At 40.5% G+C, this 20,131-nt stretch overlaps 1 protein-coding gene across 6 annotated transcripts in view; it reads left to right on the top strand.

Moving 5' to 3' along the window:
• The window catches only part of FBN1 (fibrillin 1), a 217,149-nt gene that overhangs the window by 175,786 nt on the left and 21,232 nt on the right, over positions 1-20,131 (top strand). For all 6 annotated transcript variants that reach the window (XM_038418952.2, XM_043494228.1, XM_038418951.2 and 3 more), the window contains 9 exons: positions 777-902; positions 4,960-5,082; positions 9,524-9,649; positions 10,793-10,909; positions 11,762-11,890; positions 13,101-13,220; positions 13,985-14,110; positions 17,065-17,214; positions 20,066-20,131. In XM_038418952.2, coding sequence (XP_038274880.1) covers positions 777-902; positions 4,960-5,082; positions 9,524-9,649; positions 10,793-10,909; positions 11,762-11,890; positions 13,101-13,220; positions 13,985-14,110; positions 17,065-17,214; positions 20,066-20,131 — 1,083 coding nt within the window. The remainder of the gene's footprint in view (positions 1-776; positions 903-4,959; positions 5,083-9,523; positions 9,650-10,792; positions 10,910-11,761; positions 11,891-13,100; positions 13,221-13,984; positions 14,111-17,064; positions 17,215-20,065) is intronic.

Genomic DNA, 20,131 nt, shown 5'->3' with positions numbered 1-20,131 from the left:
TAGTATGTTTCAGGCATTTAAAATATCATTAGTCATTGGTACCTTCAGAACTTTTGTAAAAGGGCATAAAACTAACCAGGCTTTAACAGATGGTGGAAGTGAATGTAAAGTTGTTATAACAAATGCCAAAGGACAGAGAGCTTGGTCTAAAGACAGTGTCTTTCCATTGACTTCAGTGAGTTCTTTGATCAGGCTCTTAGAGAATGATGAGCTTTTTTTAATGAATACAGAAGAAGCTCAGTTTATATTACACTCACCTGACGGCAAAATAGGTTAAGCTGGATTCTCTGGTTCCCTAAGGACACCTTGTTCCATGTGAGTAGCACAAAGTGGCCAAAAGGGGCTAGAAATGGCAAGTGAAGAATTGCCCCCATGTAGGGGAACTGTCTGCAGGTATGCAGGCTGGTGAAGATGGCTCTGCTGCTTCTCACACCTGCAGCCACACCTCCAGCATAACGGATAGCAGGAGGCATGTCAGGTGCAGGAAGTGGACAGATCAGATAGGGGATGGATTTTGAGAGTCCTGAGTGGGCCTAACTTGCCCTGGGCTGGGTATACCTTGGATATAGTGAAAAATGAGAGCCATTGAGTAGACTAGTTTAGTTTTCTAGCATGTGTAGGAATTATTGAATGTCTGATGCCTTTTTACACGGTAACAGGATCATGCTGCTAATATAAACATTGTGATAATATGCCATGATAATAAGAAAACATTTCTGTAAAAGGGGATTAAATGAACTGGCACTTTCAGACTATTTAAAAATCAATTGTTACAGATATTGATGAATGCCGAGAGATCCCTGGAGTCTGTGAGAATGGAGTCTGTATAAACATGGTTGGCAGCTTCAGATGCGAGTGTCCAGTGGGATTCTTTTACAATGACAAATTGCTGATCTGTGAAGGTAAGAGGCTTATACTTTCATCACAAACGGAAATTGGGTCAAATGCTGGCAAATCTAATGTACTTGCAAATTCATCCATAACAGGGGTATATACTAGGATCAGAGAAATGTGGGCCAGGCATGTCTTAATGAAGACATTTTGGCTTCCTGCTGGAAAATCTGGTGCCATGTATAAAGAAAAGGAGTACTTGTGGCACCTTAGAGACTAACAAATTTATTTGAGCATAAGCTTTCGTGAGCTACAGCTCACTTCATCGGATGCCATGTATGTTTACTGTTGGAAACAAAGTACCTGATTTTCCAATTAGTATAAAAGTCTTGAATGAGTTTGAGTCAACCAGTTGTGCCAAGTGAATCTTCGTACTTTTCATGGTCTGGATGTAAATATGAGCAGTGGGTGGTCTTCCCATGTCAGATCAAGACCAGCGTTCACTTCCAAGCTGATATTTTTTTCCTAATGAAAACAAAATCAAAGGCATGATCAAAAATATTGTAGTGGATTCTCATGTAAAGTAAATCTTGATAAATGTTCAGTGTGTTAGGGGCTGGCTAATCGGTGCTGGCAGAATGCCCTAGAATGATGTGATTTGTAGAGAAAGCTCACATGTTGTGCTCTAGCTGCCTGGACTAGACAACTAGGTACCTTTTAGAGCACGTCAGCATGTCTATACCGGGAGTTAGTGCACAGCACATTAGTGCACAAAACATATCGCATCTCTCTGGAGTGCTTTGCCATGCCATGTACAAAAGCCCTTAGTCACTGTCAGGAAACAATTAAAGATTATGGTATGAATTTCCTTCATTCTCTGTGGTGGTTGTGAACATAAGAACAGCCATACTGGGTCAGACCAATGGTCCATGTAGCCCAGCGTCCTGTCTTACGACATTAGCCAATGCCAGGTGCGTCGGAGGGAATGAACAGAACAAGCAATCATTGAGTGATCCATCCCCAGTCGTCCACTCCCACACCATGAGCATGGAATTGCATCCCTGCCTATCCTGGCTAATAGCCATTGATGGACCTATTCTCCACAAACTTATCTAGTTCTTTTTTAAATCCCGTTATAGTTTTGGCTTTCACAACATCCCCTGGACTGTGCGCTGTGTGAAGAAGTACAGCCTTTTGTTTGTTTGTTTGCTGCCTATTAATTTCGTTGGGTGACCCCTGGTTCGTATGTGAAGGAGTAAATAACACTTCCTTATTCACCTTCTCCACACCAGCCATGATTTTATAGGCCTCTGTCATATCCCCTTAGTCGTCTCTTTTCTAAGATGAAAAGTCCAAGTCTTTTTAATCTCTCCTCGTACTGAAGCTGTTCCATTCCCCTAATCATTTTTGTTACCCTTCTCTGTACCTTTTCCAAATCTAATGTATCTTTTTTGTGATGGGGTGACCAGAACTGCATGCAGTATTCAAGGTGTGGGCATGCCATGGATTTATATAGAGGCAATATGATATTTTCTCTTATTTTCTATCCCTTTCCTAATGGTTCCTAACATTCTGTTAGCTTTTTTGACTGCTGCCGCACATTGAGTGGCTGTTTCAGAGAACTATTCTCAGTGACTCCAAGATATCGTTCTTGAGTGGTAGCAGCTAATTTAGATCCCATCATTTTGTATATATATTTGGGATTGTTTTCCAATGTACATTACTTTGCATTTATCAACATTGAATTTCATCTGCCATTTTGTTGTCCAGTCACTTAGTTTTGTGAGATCCTTTTGTAACTCTTTCAAAGTCTGCTTTGGACTTAAATATCTTGAGTAATTTTCAATGATCTGCAAATTTTGCCACCTCGCTGTTTACACCTTTTTCCAGATCATTTATGAATATGATGCACAGCACTGGTTCCGGTACACACCCCTGGGGGACAGTATTTACTTCTCTTCCTTCTGAAACTGATTATTTGTTCCTACCCTTTGTGTTCTGTCTTTTAATCAGTTACTGATCCATGAGAGGACCTTCCCTCTTATCCCATGACTGGTTACTTTGCTTAAGAGCCTTTGGTGAGGGACCTTGTCAAAGGCTTTCTGAAAGTCCAAGTACACTATACCCACTGGATCACCCTTGTCCACATGTTAGCTGAACCCCTCAAAGAATTCTAATAGATAGGTGAAGCATGACTTCCCTTTACAAAAGCCATGTTGACACTTTCCCAACAAATCATGTTCATCTGCATGTCTCATAATGCTGATCTATACTATAGTTTCAGCCAATTTGCCTGGTACTGAAGTTAGCTTACCAGCATGTAATTGCCAGGATTGCCTCTGGAGTCTTTTTGAAAAATTAGTCATTAATCAAAAATTAGCCTCCAGTCATCTGGTACAGAAGCCGATTTAAATGATCGGTTACATACCACAGTTCGTAGTTCTGCAGTTTCATATTTGAGCAAGTCAGTGACAGATCCACGAATAGAACCCATGTCTGCTGAGTTCCAGTCCAGTTCTCTTTCTATTAGATCACACTGTCTGTCCGCATGAGTATCTGCTATGTCCCCTAGGTTAGCTGATGCGTTTATCAAGTTTCAAAATAGTATCTGGAATGAAAAATATACCTTTTTTTAAACCTACTGTATGATTAAAAAACACAGCTACAACACAAACAAAATGCTTTGTATTTTCTTCTTGAAGAATGATACTGAGTTGCTTTGGGTACTATATCTCCTCAGTTTCACGCAGCCGCCAGGAGGCAATAACTTTTCCAGGGAACAATATACCCTCCCCAAGAGGACTGAAGCACTTCTAGGGAAGCTGACAAGTCCATGAAATCTAGGCACTTGGCAATAGGCCACCCAGAATAAAACTTTAGTTTCTTGAAGTCCTTATCTGTTTCTTCATATAACTCCTCACCTTCTTGTATGCACCCCTTCTCCCACCACAGTGTATGTCAGTCAGGGGAGCTAAAATAAGATGCTTTCAGAACTCACTTCCTGCTGTCCAGGTGTTACTATTGAATAACCAAGGTAACACCACACCCCTGGGAAAATGTACATGTTGCCTCTTTAATGCTTCCAGTCCTTGCCTTCTAGGGGACTGAGAATGCAAATTCAGGCCCAGGTCTCATGTTCGTTATTACACACTACTACCCCTAGCTACCAGGCTGGCTCACGCTCTCTCTCCTTTCTAATGCTGTCTTTCTCTTTGTGGGTAACTAGTGCTTGCATTTTTCATGAAAGCGGGTATTTCAGTTCCTGTTCGCCTTTAGGAATTGTATACAACAGTACAGTTATTGTAAATGGGTGTGTCCCATGCAACGCCCACCCACCCACAGTAAATAAATTGGAACTGACACTGGTTAATATTACAGATTGAAAATGTGTCATTTGCTCATCTGCTCTGCTGGCAGGCAGCAGGGAGGAAAATTAGTTAAATCAAAAATCTTATCAATTAAGTTGCAGGTAAAGAATTAATAATTAAATTTAGTTTAAGAATTTTCAAAAGGAAAAAATATTTCAAAGAAAAACTGTTGGGTGAAAATGATTTTCTTCCTAACTGTCCTCACCTGTATTTTTACTAGAGTCTTAGGTTATTAAAACTGAAAGAATTGTATTAAAAATCTTATTTGCATGTCACTATTATGTTGAACTCCTGTTAAAGTCATTGAGAGTTACTTCACTTCGGCTCCAATCCTGCACTGTGATCAGTGTGGAAACTCGGAGACTTCGGTGGATCTTTGTGTGGACACAGCAGTCCACCTGCAGGGTTCATAGTGCAGGATTGGGGTCACCGGTTGAAATTCACCCATGGTCAGAGTGCCAGCCAAAGACCCGTAGGTTTCATAAGAGCCTTCTATTGGCTACCTGCAAAGGGTTGAATTTCAGTGATGGATTGAATGCACGTTCAGAATCATGGTGGAGAAATATTTAAATCCAACCAAAAATCTACTCTCATTGAAATATTTTTCTCTGCATTTAAAAAAATACTTTAAATTTTGTACCAAACAAAAAAATTCCTTAACTGTAGGTTAGAGAGCATCCCTTTGAGTTTAAAAATACATTTTGTTTTCTTGTCCGTGGTCAGTTTATCCTAAAAATCATATTCTGTTTTGCATTGATAGATATTGATGAATGCCAGAATGGACCAGTGTGTCAACGAAATGCAGAATGTGTCAACACGGCTGGCAGCTATCGCTGTGAGTGTAAAGCCGGCTATAGGTTCACATCAACAGGCCAGTGTGCTGGTGAGTATTTCCAGGCTTGTTTGTATCTCAGTATGCAGGAGATAGTGGCTTTAAAAATAAAACCTTTAAAATCATATTTTTTCTATAACAGGCTGTAGTGTTTGTGTCACTCTAAACTAATATGGTGATAAGAATGTAGGGAGAAGATAGGTTTTTCCCCTCAACAAGCCTCTATTGCAGTGGTGCTCAAACTTTTCCTCTTGTGCTCCCCTTACCAGTAATGGAATGTGTCCACCTGGTCCGCCCCCACCCTGGGGGGGGGCTGCAGCCAGAAGTGGGCTTGTGGCCAGGGGCTGAGAGCTGGGGCCGTGGCTGGAGCAGAACTGGGGGCAGAGTGGGCCTGGGTGGTGCTCCCCTGGACATTCCTCCACACCCCCATAGAGGGAGTGCCCTACAGTTTGGGGACCACTGCTCTGTTGGAATGGGTGCAGACTATGTTTTTGAGCTGTAAGGACCTGCCTCCTAACAATGCATAAAGGTTTTGATGAATGTTCTGCTTTTTTATCTCTCTCATGGTTTATACACTTCATGCCTGCAAAAATTCAGGTGTGTGATTGCAAAATAAGTCTAACCAGAGAACTTCCCAAGAGGGGCTTTGAAATGTCATCTGCCAAAAGAGTGTATTCTTTGAATCCAACACTGAATAAAGTATTTTCATTAATGGTTACAAGTAAAAGCTGGCCTTGACTTGCACTCAGTACAGTGCTTGCTGCGTGACTAGCGTTAGCTGGATGGACTCTGTGCGTATACCTCCATAACAGACCACAGTGTCTGGCTATGGAGTAGTATAATACAGCACGTAAAGATTGTTTGACTCTCATACATGGCCACATAATATTTTTCTAGCTTTTATTTAATTAACCTCAAAAATGAAAATGAAACTAAGAATAAACTGAACTAGAAGAACTTACATGGTCAGTGTTACATTCAGAAAATTCATAAAGACTAACAGGTAGATTTTAGGTTTCTAAATAGGCCATTTGTGCCCCTCTATCCCTAAAGCTCCTTCCTTGAACTAACTCTGTTGTGCTAAACCCTTCATTTGTGATATATCTATGGAGGTAAAGCCAAGGAAAACTACTGTTTTCTGGCCCTGAAAATTCAAAAACTTCTCAGGGAATGTGCAGTATTTTCTCCTTCCTCTACATAATTACTGTGGTTTGCATTATCACTTGCTAAATGTGTTATAGCTAAGGATACGATATAGTCACAGAAGTCATGGACCCTGTGACTTCTTCGGCTTCAGCTGTCAACACCTACAGCTGGGACCGGAGACTGTACACCCATGGCTTCAGCCAAGGCCATGTGCCCCAGCACCGTGGTGATGCAGTCCCCGCACCCACGTGGCAGGGCTCGGGCTGTCAGTTGTTCCCGCCATGGGGCTCCAGCTGTCATTGACACACACACACACACACACACACACACACACACACACACACACACACACACACACACACACACACACACACACACACACACACACACACACACACACACACACATCCCCCCCCAGCTCTTTCCCCATACCCCCTATTATGTTTAGTAAAAGTCAGACAGATCATGGGCTACTGTGAATTTTTGTTTATTGCTCACAACCTGTCTGTGACTTTCACTGAAAATAACCGTGACAAAATCTTAACCTTAGTTTTAGCACTATTTTAGCGCTATTTACCTCTCAGATTTTCACAAATAATCACTGTCTTTTAGGAGTCTCTGATGACAAGGTGGTCTTATCTGCTAGGTGATGTTCAATAGCTAGCTTAGAAAGTTTAAGAAGCTTTTCACACTTTTATAGACTTAAACAAGACTCCAGAGATTATTTTAATATACTTATTTGACTGGGACTACAGTTCTCTGTTCCATTCACTCTGTTTTCCAAGGATGACATCATAGCAAGAATGGTATTCTTGTTATCTTGATTATTTAAAGAATCGCAAAGGTTCTGTATAGGATTGTGTGCCAAGTGGCTGTAAACATTGTATACATTCTGGACAAAATAATAATTACAAAGGAACTTGATAACATTTTCCTTGGATTTTCTGCTTCTAAGCTTTTGAGTTTTAGGAAGTGCACTTTTTACTGCAGTGCAGTTTTGCATTGTTTTATGAGACCTTCGTGGGAAAAGGGTGTAGGGGCAGAAAAGAAAATCATTTTGAGAACTAAAGCTTGTTTTGTTAAAATACATGGCAACATGTACAAATATTTAGCATGTTGTTAACATGATTGTTGTTGTAATTCCTTCATTTTAACAGAACAGGAAAACCAGGGAAAGTTCTGATATGAGCCACAATACCCTAATACAAATTGGCACAAGCATTACTTCCCTGTATTTTGCTTTTATTTTATATTTAGTGAAAATAAGGTGGAACAATCACAGTCAAAATAAAAGTGTTTGATGAAGGGTTTGATCCGGCAAAGCCCTGAGCAAAGTGCCTGGCAACCTTATTGAAATCAGTGGAAGTTTAGGGTGCTGTGCACCTTGTAGGATTGGGCCACAGAGCAGCCACTGCATGGAAAATGGTAACACTAGAACTGTTTGTGTGCTGTTGTATCCAAATATGACCTGTTGCTTCCTCAGACAGATTGAGCTAGTTACTCCTCTCAGTATCTAAATAGAATTCTTCAGGTGTTACCTGTTATGGCAAGATGATGATAATTTGCATCCAACTTTCTTTCATAATGCCTTAGAGAGTGCCGCTTCCCAGTTCCTAATGTTCTGTGTTCATCACAAAAGAAGCTCCCAGGGTCTATGATGGCCATAAAGTTTGGAGTGCAACCATTGAAAGTTGTGAAGACAGAACAGGGGACTTCCTGTTAATGGATCTCTCCATCACCAGGAAGAAGCTGCTTCTTTCTTTCGACTGAATATAAGGAAAAATTTACCTAATTAGCCATATTTGTTGGATTGTGAAATGGCTTTGAAGAGAAAAGGGAGTACCCCATCTCTTGAGTCGTTTAAAACGAGAATAGACAAAACACTTAGGAGTATACTGAATAGAACCAGCCTTCATTCGAATGGAGGTAGACAAGATCACCTTACTAGATTTTTTTCCATCACTATTTCCTCTTATTATGGGGAGAAATGTGCTGAATAATAAACATTCTGCTTCTTTCTATGTGTTTTGTTGACTGCCGGTTAAATCCGGAACTTACGGAGGAAAGCATTCACAGCAAGGGTAGCAGTGAGTAGTCACATATCCAACTGGCGCAAAAGACATCCTGCTATCGGAAAGCAGCATGTCATGCACCGGGCCAGCACTGCACGGTACGGTACTTTTTGTTGCTCTTCTGTGCAGGATGGTGCTATTAAGCATTTGTGGCTACTGTCAGGAAATGTGCTGCCCAAATTATTTGCCAGGCATGTCCCTGTTTTAAGCTAATCACACTCCCATTGATCTTGGTGGTTTGCGTAGTGTCACTTCGGATGAGATTTAGATGCAATCACACTTGGGTGCACCATTGTAGCCATATTATTTGTGCACCACTCTGCTTGCACATTGGATTTTGGTTTTCTGAGAGCCTAGTGCAGGGAAGGGCCAGTGTTCGCTCCATTTCTCATTTGTATGAGTTCTCTGATAGTTAATCAAGGTGACAGGTTTCAGAGTAGCAGCCGTGTTAGTCTGTATTCGCAAAAAGAAAAGGAGTACTTGTGGCACCTTAGAGACTAACAAATTTATTAGAGCATAAGCTTTCGTGAGCTACAGCTCACTTCATCGGATGCATTTGGTGGAAAAAACAGAGGAGAGATTTATATACACACACAGAGAACATGAAACAATGGGTTTATCATCACTCTCCTTACAGTGTGTATGATAAACCCATTGTTTCATGTTCTCTGTGTGTGTATATAAATCTCTCCTCTGTTTTTTCCACCAAATGCATCCGATGAAGTGAGCTGTAGCTCACGAAAGCTTATGCTCTAATAAATTTGTTAGTCTCTAAGGTGCCACAAGTACTCCTTTTCTTTTAATCAAGATGATCATATTACATTCAGTACTATAATCAAACATGTCTGCAAGCAAGTAGTATTTTCCTCTGGAAATATGTATAACCATAACAGATAAAGCTCTTAAACCTCCCAAACCACTGCACAATTGTTTATTCTCTTTGTTTACAAGCTGTTTAATTCAGCATAAGAGAGATTTTCCCACACAATTACATGGCATTATTTTTATTCCCATGGTGCCCTGTTGCTGTAGCTAGAAATAGTCGCTTGTAAGTAACTTTTCCCAATTATTTTCCAAATCTGCAAATGTTGCAAAAATTAATTTACCATGAATATTCCATTTTGTGTTAACAAATTAGTACTTTATTGCCATGAGAGAACAATTGTCATTTTAAATTAGAACCATGAATTGGATTCTAGTTTTCATAGTTGCCACTTATAGGTTTTCTGGCTTTGTGGTTTATGGAACAATTTTCAGATGCCTTTTATTTACAGATCGCAACGAATGCCTAGAAATTCCCAATATCTGTAGCCATGGCCAGTGTATTGACACTGTTGGAGGATTCTACTGCATATGTCACTCGGGATTCAAAACCAATGCTGACCAAACGATGTGCATAGGCAAGTATCAAAGTTATGCTGTTAGATTAATGAGTAAGGGGTTTGAGGCCTTTTCTCTGTCATAGTGATTGTCAGATCCGAGTAGACCGGTGGCACTTTTCGTCCAGTGACCTTCTTCTGACAGTGACCAGTAATAGATGCTTCAGAAAAAGGAGCAAGCACATCTTAGTTGACAATTATGGATAGAACTGACCATTGGCTAAGTTTATTCTGCATCAGTTAGTGGTTGTTTTATACTCTGAAGCATATAGTGCCCATGACTTTAAAAAAAAAAAAGTATCCTACCTAACATAGCTGTAGAGGGATGTTTTTGTTCTTCATATAAATATTCCATCCTTTTTAGAATTTCACTAACCCCTTGGTTTCAATCATACCTCATGGAAATGAGTTCCACAGATTAATAATGCAACATTGCAATACAATAATTGTAAAACTGTCTAATGCTGAAGCATGTAAAGGACTGATTTCCTGCGAGGCAGAAACAAAGCTGTTTTAAGTAAAACAAGAGCTTTCATGTTAAGCCCTTTGAAAGCTTCAGGTTTAGGGCCAAATTACTTGCTGACTTCAGAGGACTTGTGCCCACTTATGCAATCAGTGAACTCAGAATATACTGTACTGCATCTAAGCATTTGCTTGCGTAGTGCTCATCTCAGATAAAACTAGTCAGATTCGGGCCAATTTGTCCCTTTTCCATGGGGACATTGTTGGAGTGGGAGAGAAGAAACGCACCCTCTGTTCTAGGTTTCACCCAGTTCTCTTACTGAGATTTTGGGCGTCTGGGTTAGAAGTGGCTAGCCACCCAAAAGCCCTTGGGAAGACAGCAGATCCCTTATAGACAAGGTTAGTGTATGCCTCCTTTGGAAACGGCAAGATGGAAGCTGCATGTAAACAAGTTGTGGATCAGCCCTTGCTCAAAAAACCATCTTTTGACATTATCAGTCAAATGTATAACCCTGTCTCATATCTTCTTTTTTTTTTTTTTTTTTTTTTTTTTTTTTTAAGGGAAGCTTAATCTCTATTCTCCCATTTGCTCTTTTAGTAATCCAGGATTAGTTCATTTCTTTGCACGTTGTTTGGCTATCTGGCCTCCCTCTTCACTATCAGTTAGTAACAAGAGTTCTTGTTGCTGCTTTTCTTTCATAGATATTAATGAGTGTGAAAAAGATCCATGTGGTAATGGAACATGTAGAAATACCGTTGGCTCTTTCAACTGCCGCTGTGACAATGGATTCATTCTCTCACACAATAATGACTGCATAGGTAAGGAGGTACTAAAACTGTTGTTGAGACCAGTCCAGGTTTTCTAAGGTTGTCTCTTATTCTAATGACATAATCATAAACACCATATTTTTCCAGTGAATTCAAATCTCAGCTGTATAGTCAATACAATTAGAGGTAAAGAGCAATTTCTTTGCTCTGGAAGCCAGTTTATCAGTCTCATACTCTATGCAGTGTAGTTGTAGCCGTATCAGTCGCAGGATATTCGAGAAACAAAGTGAGTGAGGTAATATCTTTTATGGACCAATAAAAATAAAAGAGATGTTGGTCCAATAAAAGATATTGTCTCACCCATCTTGTCTCTCTAATCTCTTGCTATGTAATTTACTCCCCTCTTCTGGCAGCCACTTGAACATATGCCTTCCGAATATACAGTCAGTTCTAAGTATCTATCTATCTAAGAATCCCATAAAACAATAAATTGGCTGCAATTTTTTCCCAATAGTTTTTGAGGAAAGCAAAAATATTTATGATACAGAAGAAAACTGTTTTGACTTTCTTCAGGAGGTGACAGAAAGGGACAGGAATACTGTGGACTTAAAATCTCTGCAATTAATGGGATTCTAGTGTGTGAAAGGCTGTCTGTCTGTGGCCCTACTGAATGCAAATGGGGCTCCAGGTGGGAGAAAGAACCCACGTGTGCATATGCCTTAGAAGAATCAGGGCCCACATTTGGGGATAATGCTTTACATATAGAGACAGATAAATAATTATGCCACCCTGAATGTATCAATATTGTGCTGTGAGGATGAATAATAAACAGAATTCCTTCTTACGTGTATTTAATCTTTGTGGCTTTCGCCATGCATTTCTCACGTTAGTTTTTTGTTTTAGATGTGGACGAATGTGCAAGTGGAAATGGGATGCTCTGCAGGAATGGCCGCTGCATAAACACAGTTGGGTCTTTCCAGTGTCTGTGCAACGATGGCTATGAGGTGTCCTCCGAGGGCAGGACCTGTGTGGGTGAGGTTTTAATCTAGCATTGGTTTCTATGGCAAGAGGACCGTAAACCCTCAGCACATGGTCCCAGGTAAAAATGGTGAGAAAAAGGCACGTTAGAGAAGAACTTCCCCTGCTATCACTATGCTCTTGTGGAAAAGCACAAATACTGTGGTAGCATGCTGCATTGTAATATTGTATTCCTTGAAATACTCATTAACTTATTGTGCACACAGCCAGGAAGGAATTTTGCTCTAGGACTGGCTAAAACTACCTTTGTCTCCTCTCTGGGGATTTTTTTTTGGGGGGGTGGGGGTGTCAAATACCTTGCAGGCCATTGCGTGTAAAACAAAAATCTTTTTTAAAAAACATCTTGCATATATTTGAGGGAAACAATCAGGTCCAGTAACTTTCCCAGATCTTCCCCTTTCATGGGAGTCCGATTTTACTTCATTCTTTTATAATAGTTATTGATTCTTCTTAATAAGAAAGTACATAGCTCTCTAGATTACCATGGCACTTTACAGATGTATAGTATGACACCTTTTCTGGCCAGCACACACCCTTGCACAGGGGCCTGGTCCAGCAGAGCCTTTCTCCCACCCATATGGTTGCTCCTTTTTATAATTTCAGTGGCACTGTGCATAAAAGTAAGTATACATGTAGCTGTGTTTTCAGGATCAGGTTGTAAGGCAGATAATCAAAGCAAGACAACAGGACACAGAACAGATCAGGAAAGGCAGTGGTGGGAAATTAGCAGTGAAGGGAAGAAGGTAGGCAGGACTCCTGGAGGAAGCCAGTTTTAAAGCAGGTGAGGGTGAATGCTTGGAGGACAAGATGGTGGAGACTGTTTAAGGCACAGGGAGCAGTGTAACAGAAGACTTCGGGTGCTTAATAAAAGTGTTCAGCATTTGGGGGCACTTCACACTTCTTAGTGCCTCCTCCCTTCCAGATACGTTTAATTCACTTATATCCTTATCCATGCCTGACATGGATGAATTGATATTGATTCTTGGGCTGAGGAATCTTTCGTCTTTCTTGATTTATAAGATAATTTATAAGCACATTAATCTCCTTGTAAAAAAAGACTGCCTCCCTGCCCTCAGAGAGCCCTGCAAGTGATAGATGCTCCCATTCTTTTCACCGAGAGTTTTGCACTTGACTTGATGTGAGCAGGATTAGAGCTGCCTCAATAACTGTTCTGAATATTGCTCCTTCACGTCTTTGCTTGCAGATATCAATGAGTGTGCAGTGGAGCCTGGTAGATGCTCACCTGGCACATGCCAGAACCTGGATGGGACGTATAGATGCATCTGTCCTCCTGGATACGTTCTGCAAAATGACAGATGTGAAGGTATATAAGGGTCATTCGTATTTCGTAATGGCAGCCTGGTCAAAAGCAGTTCTCAGTCCTAATAATATGTATAGTCATGCCTATCTTTAGGCCTTGACGTGTCATTTTTGACCCCTGTCAAGTGTCTGAACCTAATCATAAAATAGAATAATTCCAACAAAATTAAGTGTCCTGTAAAGTTTATGTACATGTGTACAGTATAATATGTATGATAAAGTTTAAATGGTATTGATTTAAAAAATAGATAATTAAATTAATCCTTCCAGGCTATGCAGCCACAGAGACTTTTACTCATTTGGGGGCAACCCATTAGTCTGTCTAGGTACTATCGCTATGGTATCTAAATACACAGTATTACTTTTCTCTTGGTAATGTGCAATGCTAGATAGCCTGTGCTGTCATCACTTAGTATTTACTCAAGCAAAAATCCTCTGAGTTTTGCCTGACCAAAGACTAGAGGACGTGACCCTCGGAAAGACATTTTTAAAGGCCTGTATGGCCTGGACATGTCTCCTTATTGTGAGCATGCCCACTGAAAACGTCTTTGGAAGTTAGTCTCAGATTGCACATCGGGATTTATTATCAATAGAGTGCTAAAGTTTATTTTCGTTAAGGCACAGGAATTTGCTCTCAGCTGAAACTATGCAGTGTAATACCTGCTGGATCTCAGTTACTATGCTGGGTATTGTCAGTTACCTTTTGTGTTTTGCAGCTGCCAATACAGCAGTTTTGATGGCTGAAGTATTGTGTTACTTTTCTTGCAGATATTGACGAGTGTGTAGAAGAACCAGAAATCTGTGCCTTGGGTACATGCAGCAATACTCCAGGCAGTTTCACATGCCTATGTCCTGAAGGGTTTGTACTGTCTTCCACCGGCAGAAGATGCCAAGGCAAGTTATTTTTATACATTTTGGTCTTTATATATTATTTGCTTTGGGTTTACTAAAAACTTTACTAGATGCCCGTTTCTAAATTAACAAAGAGGCTGTAGAATCTAATAGTGGTTTTTCACAAAGAAAGCTTGATGCTTATGCACTCTGTCCCAGATTCTCTCTCACACTGTCTACTCAGCACAAGAGAGAGAGGAGCAATTAAGAGTGAAAAAATATGGTTAAGGCACAGAGTTAAGCAATGGAACCCTGTCTCCTTGAAACCTTTCCTCACCTACCTGGAGAAAAAGTTTAGAAATCTTAAAAGAGGAGGGGAAAGGTGAAAATGAAGACTGAGGCGGCTACTCTGAACTTTGAACGAAGTGTATGGAATGCGAGCTGAGGATGAATATACAGAAGAGCTTACATTAGAGTAATACTACTGTAGATGAAAAGAACAGAGTGGATGTGAAAAAAGATTAGCAGATGTTAAGTAGTATCAGATACATGCTATTCCTCACTAGGAAGATGTGGTAAAGAAAAGACTAGAAGAACCTTTGAAAGCAGCATTTTAAGAAGAGTAAACACCCTCTGCTTTAAAAGGATTTAGATGCCTTTGTTCTACCAGCAAGGCCGGATTAATGGAGGGGCTTTAGGGGCTGCAGCCCAGGGCCTCGGGTTAAGGGAGGCCCCTCAAAAATAAATCGATAATTCTATATAATTCAGTGATCACCAACCCGTCAATCACAATCAACTGGTCGATTCTGGAGCTTCTGCCAGTCGATCGTGATCTCCGGGCCACTAAAAGTCCAGCAGCGCAACAGGGCTCAAGCAGGCTGCCTGCATGTCGTGGCCCCACACTGTTCCCGGAAGCGGCCAGCTGCTGGCACATCTCTGTAGCCCATGGGTGGAGGGAGGTGGCTCCGCATGCTGCCTGTGCCCCCAGTACCATCCCTGCAGCTCCCATTGGCTGTGGGGACAGCGCGTATGGGTGCGAGCAATGCACGGAGACACGCTGTCCCCCTCTCCCCAGGGGTGTGCAGAGATGTGCCAGCAGCCGGCCACTTCCAGGAGCAGCGTGGGGCCACGGCATGCAGACAGGCAGCCTGTCTGAGCCCTGCTGCACCGCCAGCTGGGAGCCGCCTGTGGTAAGCGTCTCCCGGCTGGAGCCTCCACTTCACACCCCCTCCCGCACCCCAACCCCCTGCCTGAGGTCAGAATCCCCTCCTGCACGCAACTCCCTTCCAGAGCCCATACCCCTCACGCTTTCCTGCACCCCAATATCTGCCCCAGCCTGGAGCCCCCTCCTGCACCCAAACTCCCTCCCAGAAAGAAACTAATATAGCAGCTGTTCTAAGGTAAGAGGTAGGCTATTTTAAATTAACTTAACTATATTCTACATGTTTTAAGACTGAAATGTAACCACAGAACGATTTTATGTTGTTTAAAAGGCAAGTTTAATATAGCATTAATAGCCTCGATGCCATAATTGTGATCATTTTGTTTTAAATTAGGAAAAAGACTTGTATACAGGGTCTAAATCTAATAGCCCCGGGTCCACAGGAGAGTTAATCCAGCTCTGTCTACCAGAATCATTTGCAATGTTTTGAGCATAAACATGAAACTGACTAAGAAAGGAGATCAAAAACTGAACAGCTAGGAATAGAAAGATGTAGGCTTGTTACTGCCTGCACAGAAGTGCAGCAAACTAAAGAGAAGAACATCTCAAAGACTTTGAAGAAGCTCAAGTAGATATAAACTTCCAAACTCACAGATATCCAGGTTCACAAATGCAATGTACAGTAGGCTCAGCAAGAATCACCAGTGACAAGACCTTTCAGGATCTCTGTAGTTATGTTTGGCCCAAGACAGGGATGCTTGTTGAAACCCTAGTGAGCTCTTCATCCCATGGTAGCTAAATGAGATTGTGGTTTTGGTGAGATGAATCCAACCTGCAGTAAACATTTGGTTTGGCACTGTGAAAATAGTGGTGAAAATAGCAGCTGCACTTACATAGTTGCTGCACTTACATAGTTGTTTAAAGCCCATGTGCTATCAATCTCTTCTTCTGAAAAATCACCCACAAAGCCAAGAAAATAATTATAGAAATAATGCAACCTCATCTTGTCTTTTCTGAAAGAGGACAGGTGTTTCATGTGGATTGTCATAGGAAAATTAATTTATTTCTGTACATTGAACTTAAAGCAATGTGTTTTTTCAGAAGAAGGTTGGTTTTTTTGAGTGTACTGAGCCAAACAAGCTTCTGTTTAAAACTTCACATTACCTAGAGTTTTTCTGAAGTCTGGACAGTGCCCAGCACTGATCTTGTAGCCAGAAAACTGGATGAGCAGCTGCTTCTGCAGCTGACCCTTATGCTGTCTAAGTGCCAACCTAAGGAGTTGCCTGCTGAAGCATGTGGTCTGTGATCTCACTTTTGTTCCAGTGTTTAGGTTACCCAACATGTAAGAGCACAATGTGGTACCACAGAACCAATGGGCCTTTATCTCTAATTTGGTAAAGCATTGAAGAAGAAAAAGGTGCTGTTGAAAATTGCCACTCCATTATTTTTTACATACAGCATTATCATCAAGGGTTAACTCATGCTTTTTAGTTTCCACGTGGTTTATTAGCTAAAGATCATTGCTCTAATAATAGAATGTAAATAAATTAATTTAATATTCAGGGGGTGCAGGAAAGGAAAGTGAGGTTGGGAGGAGCACAGAGCTCCCCCTCTTCTCCCTGTCTAGAGTAAACAATTCTCTCCCATGGATCTTCTCTTCCTTGGTTGGTAGAGAGAGAGCTCTCTCTTCGGTTTCAATCCACTGTAACCACTGGCCACAACAATGCTTTTTAAGATCCATCCATATGGAAGCTCTTTCGTAATTAGCTTAAGTTTTGATTTTCACATACCAATTGCACCAAGTCCTAATGCCTTTAATGCAGAGCTGTATTATAATGTGCTTTTGTTTGTGCAGATCTGAGAGTGAGTTATTGCTTTACCAAATTTGAAGATGGCAAATGCTCAGTTCCCAAATCCAGAAACCATTCCAAGCAAGAATGTTGCTGCGCTTTGCAAGGAGAAGGATGGGGTGACCCATGTGAGCTTTGCCCAGAGGAAGGAGATGGTACGTTATCAGATATAATGCAATCATGGTATTATGAGCACTCAGAACCGAAAGAAGACAAACAATAACTTTGAGAGTCATAGAAGTGGGAATTAGAAAACAGAATGATCTTCCTCAAGGAATAGTAGATTATTTTGTTTGAATCATAGAATCATAGACTTTAAGGCCAGAAGGGACCATTATGATCGTCTAGTCTGACCTCTTGCACAATGCAGGCCACAGAATCTCACTCACCCACTCCTGTAACAAACCTCTAACCTATGTCTGAGCTGTTGAAGTCCTCAAATTGTGGTTTAAAGACTTCGAGGTGCAGAGAATCCTCCAGCAAGTGACCCGTGCCCCACGCTGCAGAGGAAGGCGAAAAACCCCCAGGGCCTTTGCCAATCTGCCCTGGAGGAAAATTCCTTCCTCACCCCAAATATGGTGATCAGCTAAACTCTGAGTATGTGGGCAAGACTCATCTGCCAGACACCCAGCAAAGAATTCTCTGTAGTAACCATCTCACTTAATATTTCTTTTAATGAAATAAAGGCCTTTGTGTATAGAAAGCCATACAACATACCTGTTTCTCAAAAAATATTTGTCGCATTTTTGGGTTATTTTATGGAAAGAAAGTCAGATAAGTCTCTACTCTGGAGTTTTCTAATGCTATGCATCTTTTATTTTTAAATTTTGGTAGAATAGCATTAAGTCCTTGCTAGGCTGTAAGTTTAAAAATCTATGGGATACAAATGAATTTCATCTAAACAAAATGAAATCTAGAAAGGACCACCGTAAGCTTAAAATCTAGTCAGTTTTTTTTAAAAACTGTAGAGCTAAAAGTAGTTACAACTATTACACTTGCCTCTCTGAACCTCCTTTCCTGTCTTTGGCACATTTTCTTATTGCTAAAAAGTTTTTCTCCATCCTGTAGCTATGAAAGACTCAAATAACAGGGGGAACAGTGAAACTGATTACTCATTGCAGCCCTAATTTAGGATAGCCCTGAAGCACATGCTGCTCTCAGTTAAAGTATTGGTATACAGTTTTTTTACTGAATAGACACTTAGGGAATTCACAGTGTCAGTGCTATTACGTTACAGGTATATTAATTCAAAATGACAAATCGCAATTAACAGTATTACTATTTTCAATGATGTGTTAATGCAGTTCAGCTCATGAACAAATCATGGAGATGTTGAGCAGACTATATTCTCCGAAGCCAAGAAACAAAACACCAGGTTTCCCTATTGTGCTATTTCTTGAAGGCGGCTCCCCTAAGCATGGGTGCTTAAATTGGTCTATGTGTGTACAAGCCAAAAGAGTAGAGTGAATTATAAAAGCATGGTGAGCTTCAGAGCGTTTTCCTGAAGTGCCTGCACATACGTTTGTCCCAGTCTGAATTGTTCTCATATGACAAGATCAAGGCTCTTTATTTTTTTCCATCTTTAAAAAAGAAATTGCTTACAAATTTCTGAACCTAGAAAACTCCCTTAATATGGAGGATGCCGAATTTTTTAAACATTGTATTGTATTCCCTGATGCAGTCCGTGTGAAATGTGCCCTTGAGCAGGTGGTCAGCCTAAGGCTTATGCATCACTTATGTCCCATTTTAAGCCCTACTTTAAATGCCTGTGTGATGCATAGCCCTTGTGCTTACACTCTGCATGGGGCTGAATTTCACTCTCTGTGAGGAAGAGCTGGTCTGGCACTTGATTGATTTTTAATGCTATCGTACATCGTTCTGTTTTGTTTCATTTCCTTTATACAATCTCAGCAAAATGTAGCTAATATTTTAAAATTAAGCCATAAGACAAAACATGTGCAACTATCTCTAAAACTATATGGGTCTGTTGTATTGTAAGCCTACTCATAGTGTACTGAAGTACTTCAAAGTAGGATGTTACTGTATCTTGCGAAAGGATTTGTTATATTCTGAGTGTAGAGTAGATAAATAATATCTCAAGGTGGGTCTGATCTAATCTCAAATCCAAGACTCCACTTTCCTGCATAAATTTTATGGTTGGGTGGGGTGAGGGTGGGTTTTGGATTCAACCCCAAAGCTTGTGGGGGTTTTTTGAACTGGGTCTAACTCAAAATCATAAGCGTTCTATTTTCTGAATCTGACTTTGATGGAAATCTTGTGAGCATTTCCATTCTCATTACCTTTTGGTTCAGTGTAGTGGAAATTTATGATTTTATTTATTTTTCAAATGTCCAGAGTGTGCTAACTGACACACATAAACAAGGGGGAACATGCTCTCCACACCAAAGAGTGGACAGCAACCTGATCTTGCACAACGTCTGCCATTTGATATCTTGCAAAAAGAGCGCAAGTGGTTTGTTGACATCAAACTAATTCTAATGTAAATCTAAGCTGAACTGAGACAACAGTACCTCAGCCTATCTGTAATTAAATCAATACTTGATGTATAAAAGGCAGCTATTAACCTGTGGCTCTACAGGATTCAACAAATTGGTTTACAATCAGATCAGGCTGTATTTTCTTCAGAAATTTTAGTTACAAGAAAAAAGAATACTGTTGTTGACATTTTACTGCTTTTAATATAAATCTTTTACTTAATGTCTTCCATAAGGATAAAATAAACAATGCTAATTGTTTTGTAAGATTATATATGTACCTGATAAAAATGAAGGGAATACAGTTACTTTATATGTAAAGGAGTGTAGGTATATATACTTTATGTACCACATTTGAGTGAGTAGGTGTACATGTGTGTGTGCGCACACGCACATCCTCTTAAATGTAATATATAAATGAAAGCTGCATCCCACCGTATGTTAAACTGATAATATATTTATCTGTAATTAATTGTTGTTACATGGTTTAACATACGCATTTAACTTACAGAGGCGTTTCGTCAAATTTGTCCATTTGGAATTGGCATCCTTATTGGACCAGGGGATGCACGGCTTG

The sequence above is a fragment of the Dermochelys coriacea genome, chromosome 10 (genome assembly GCF_009764565.3).
Source record: "Dermochelys coriacea isolate rDerCor1 chromosome 10, rDerCor1.pri.v4, whole genome shotgun sequence".
NCBI lineage: Eukaryota > Metazoa > Chordata > Testudines > Dermochelyidae > Dermochelys > Dermochelys coriacea.
This window is presented reverse-complemented; position numbering and strand designations above follow the sequence as displayed.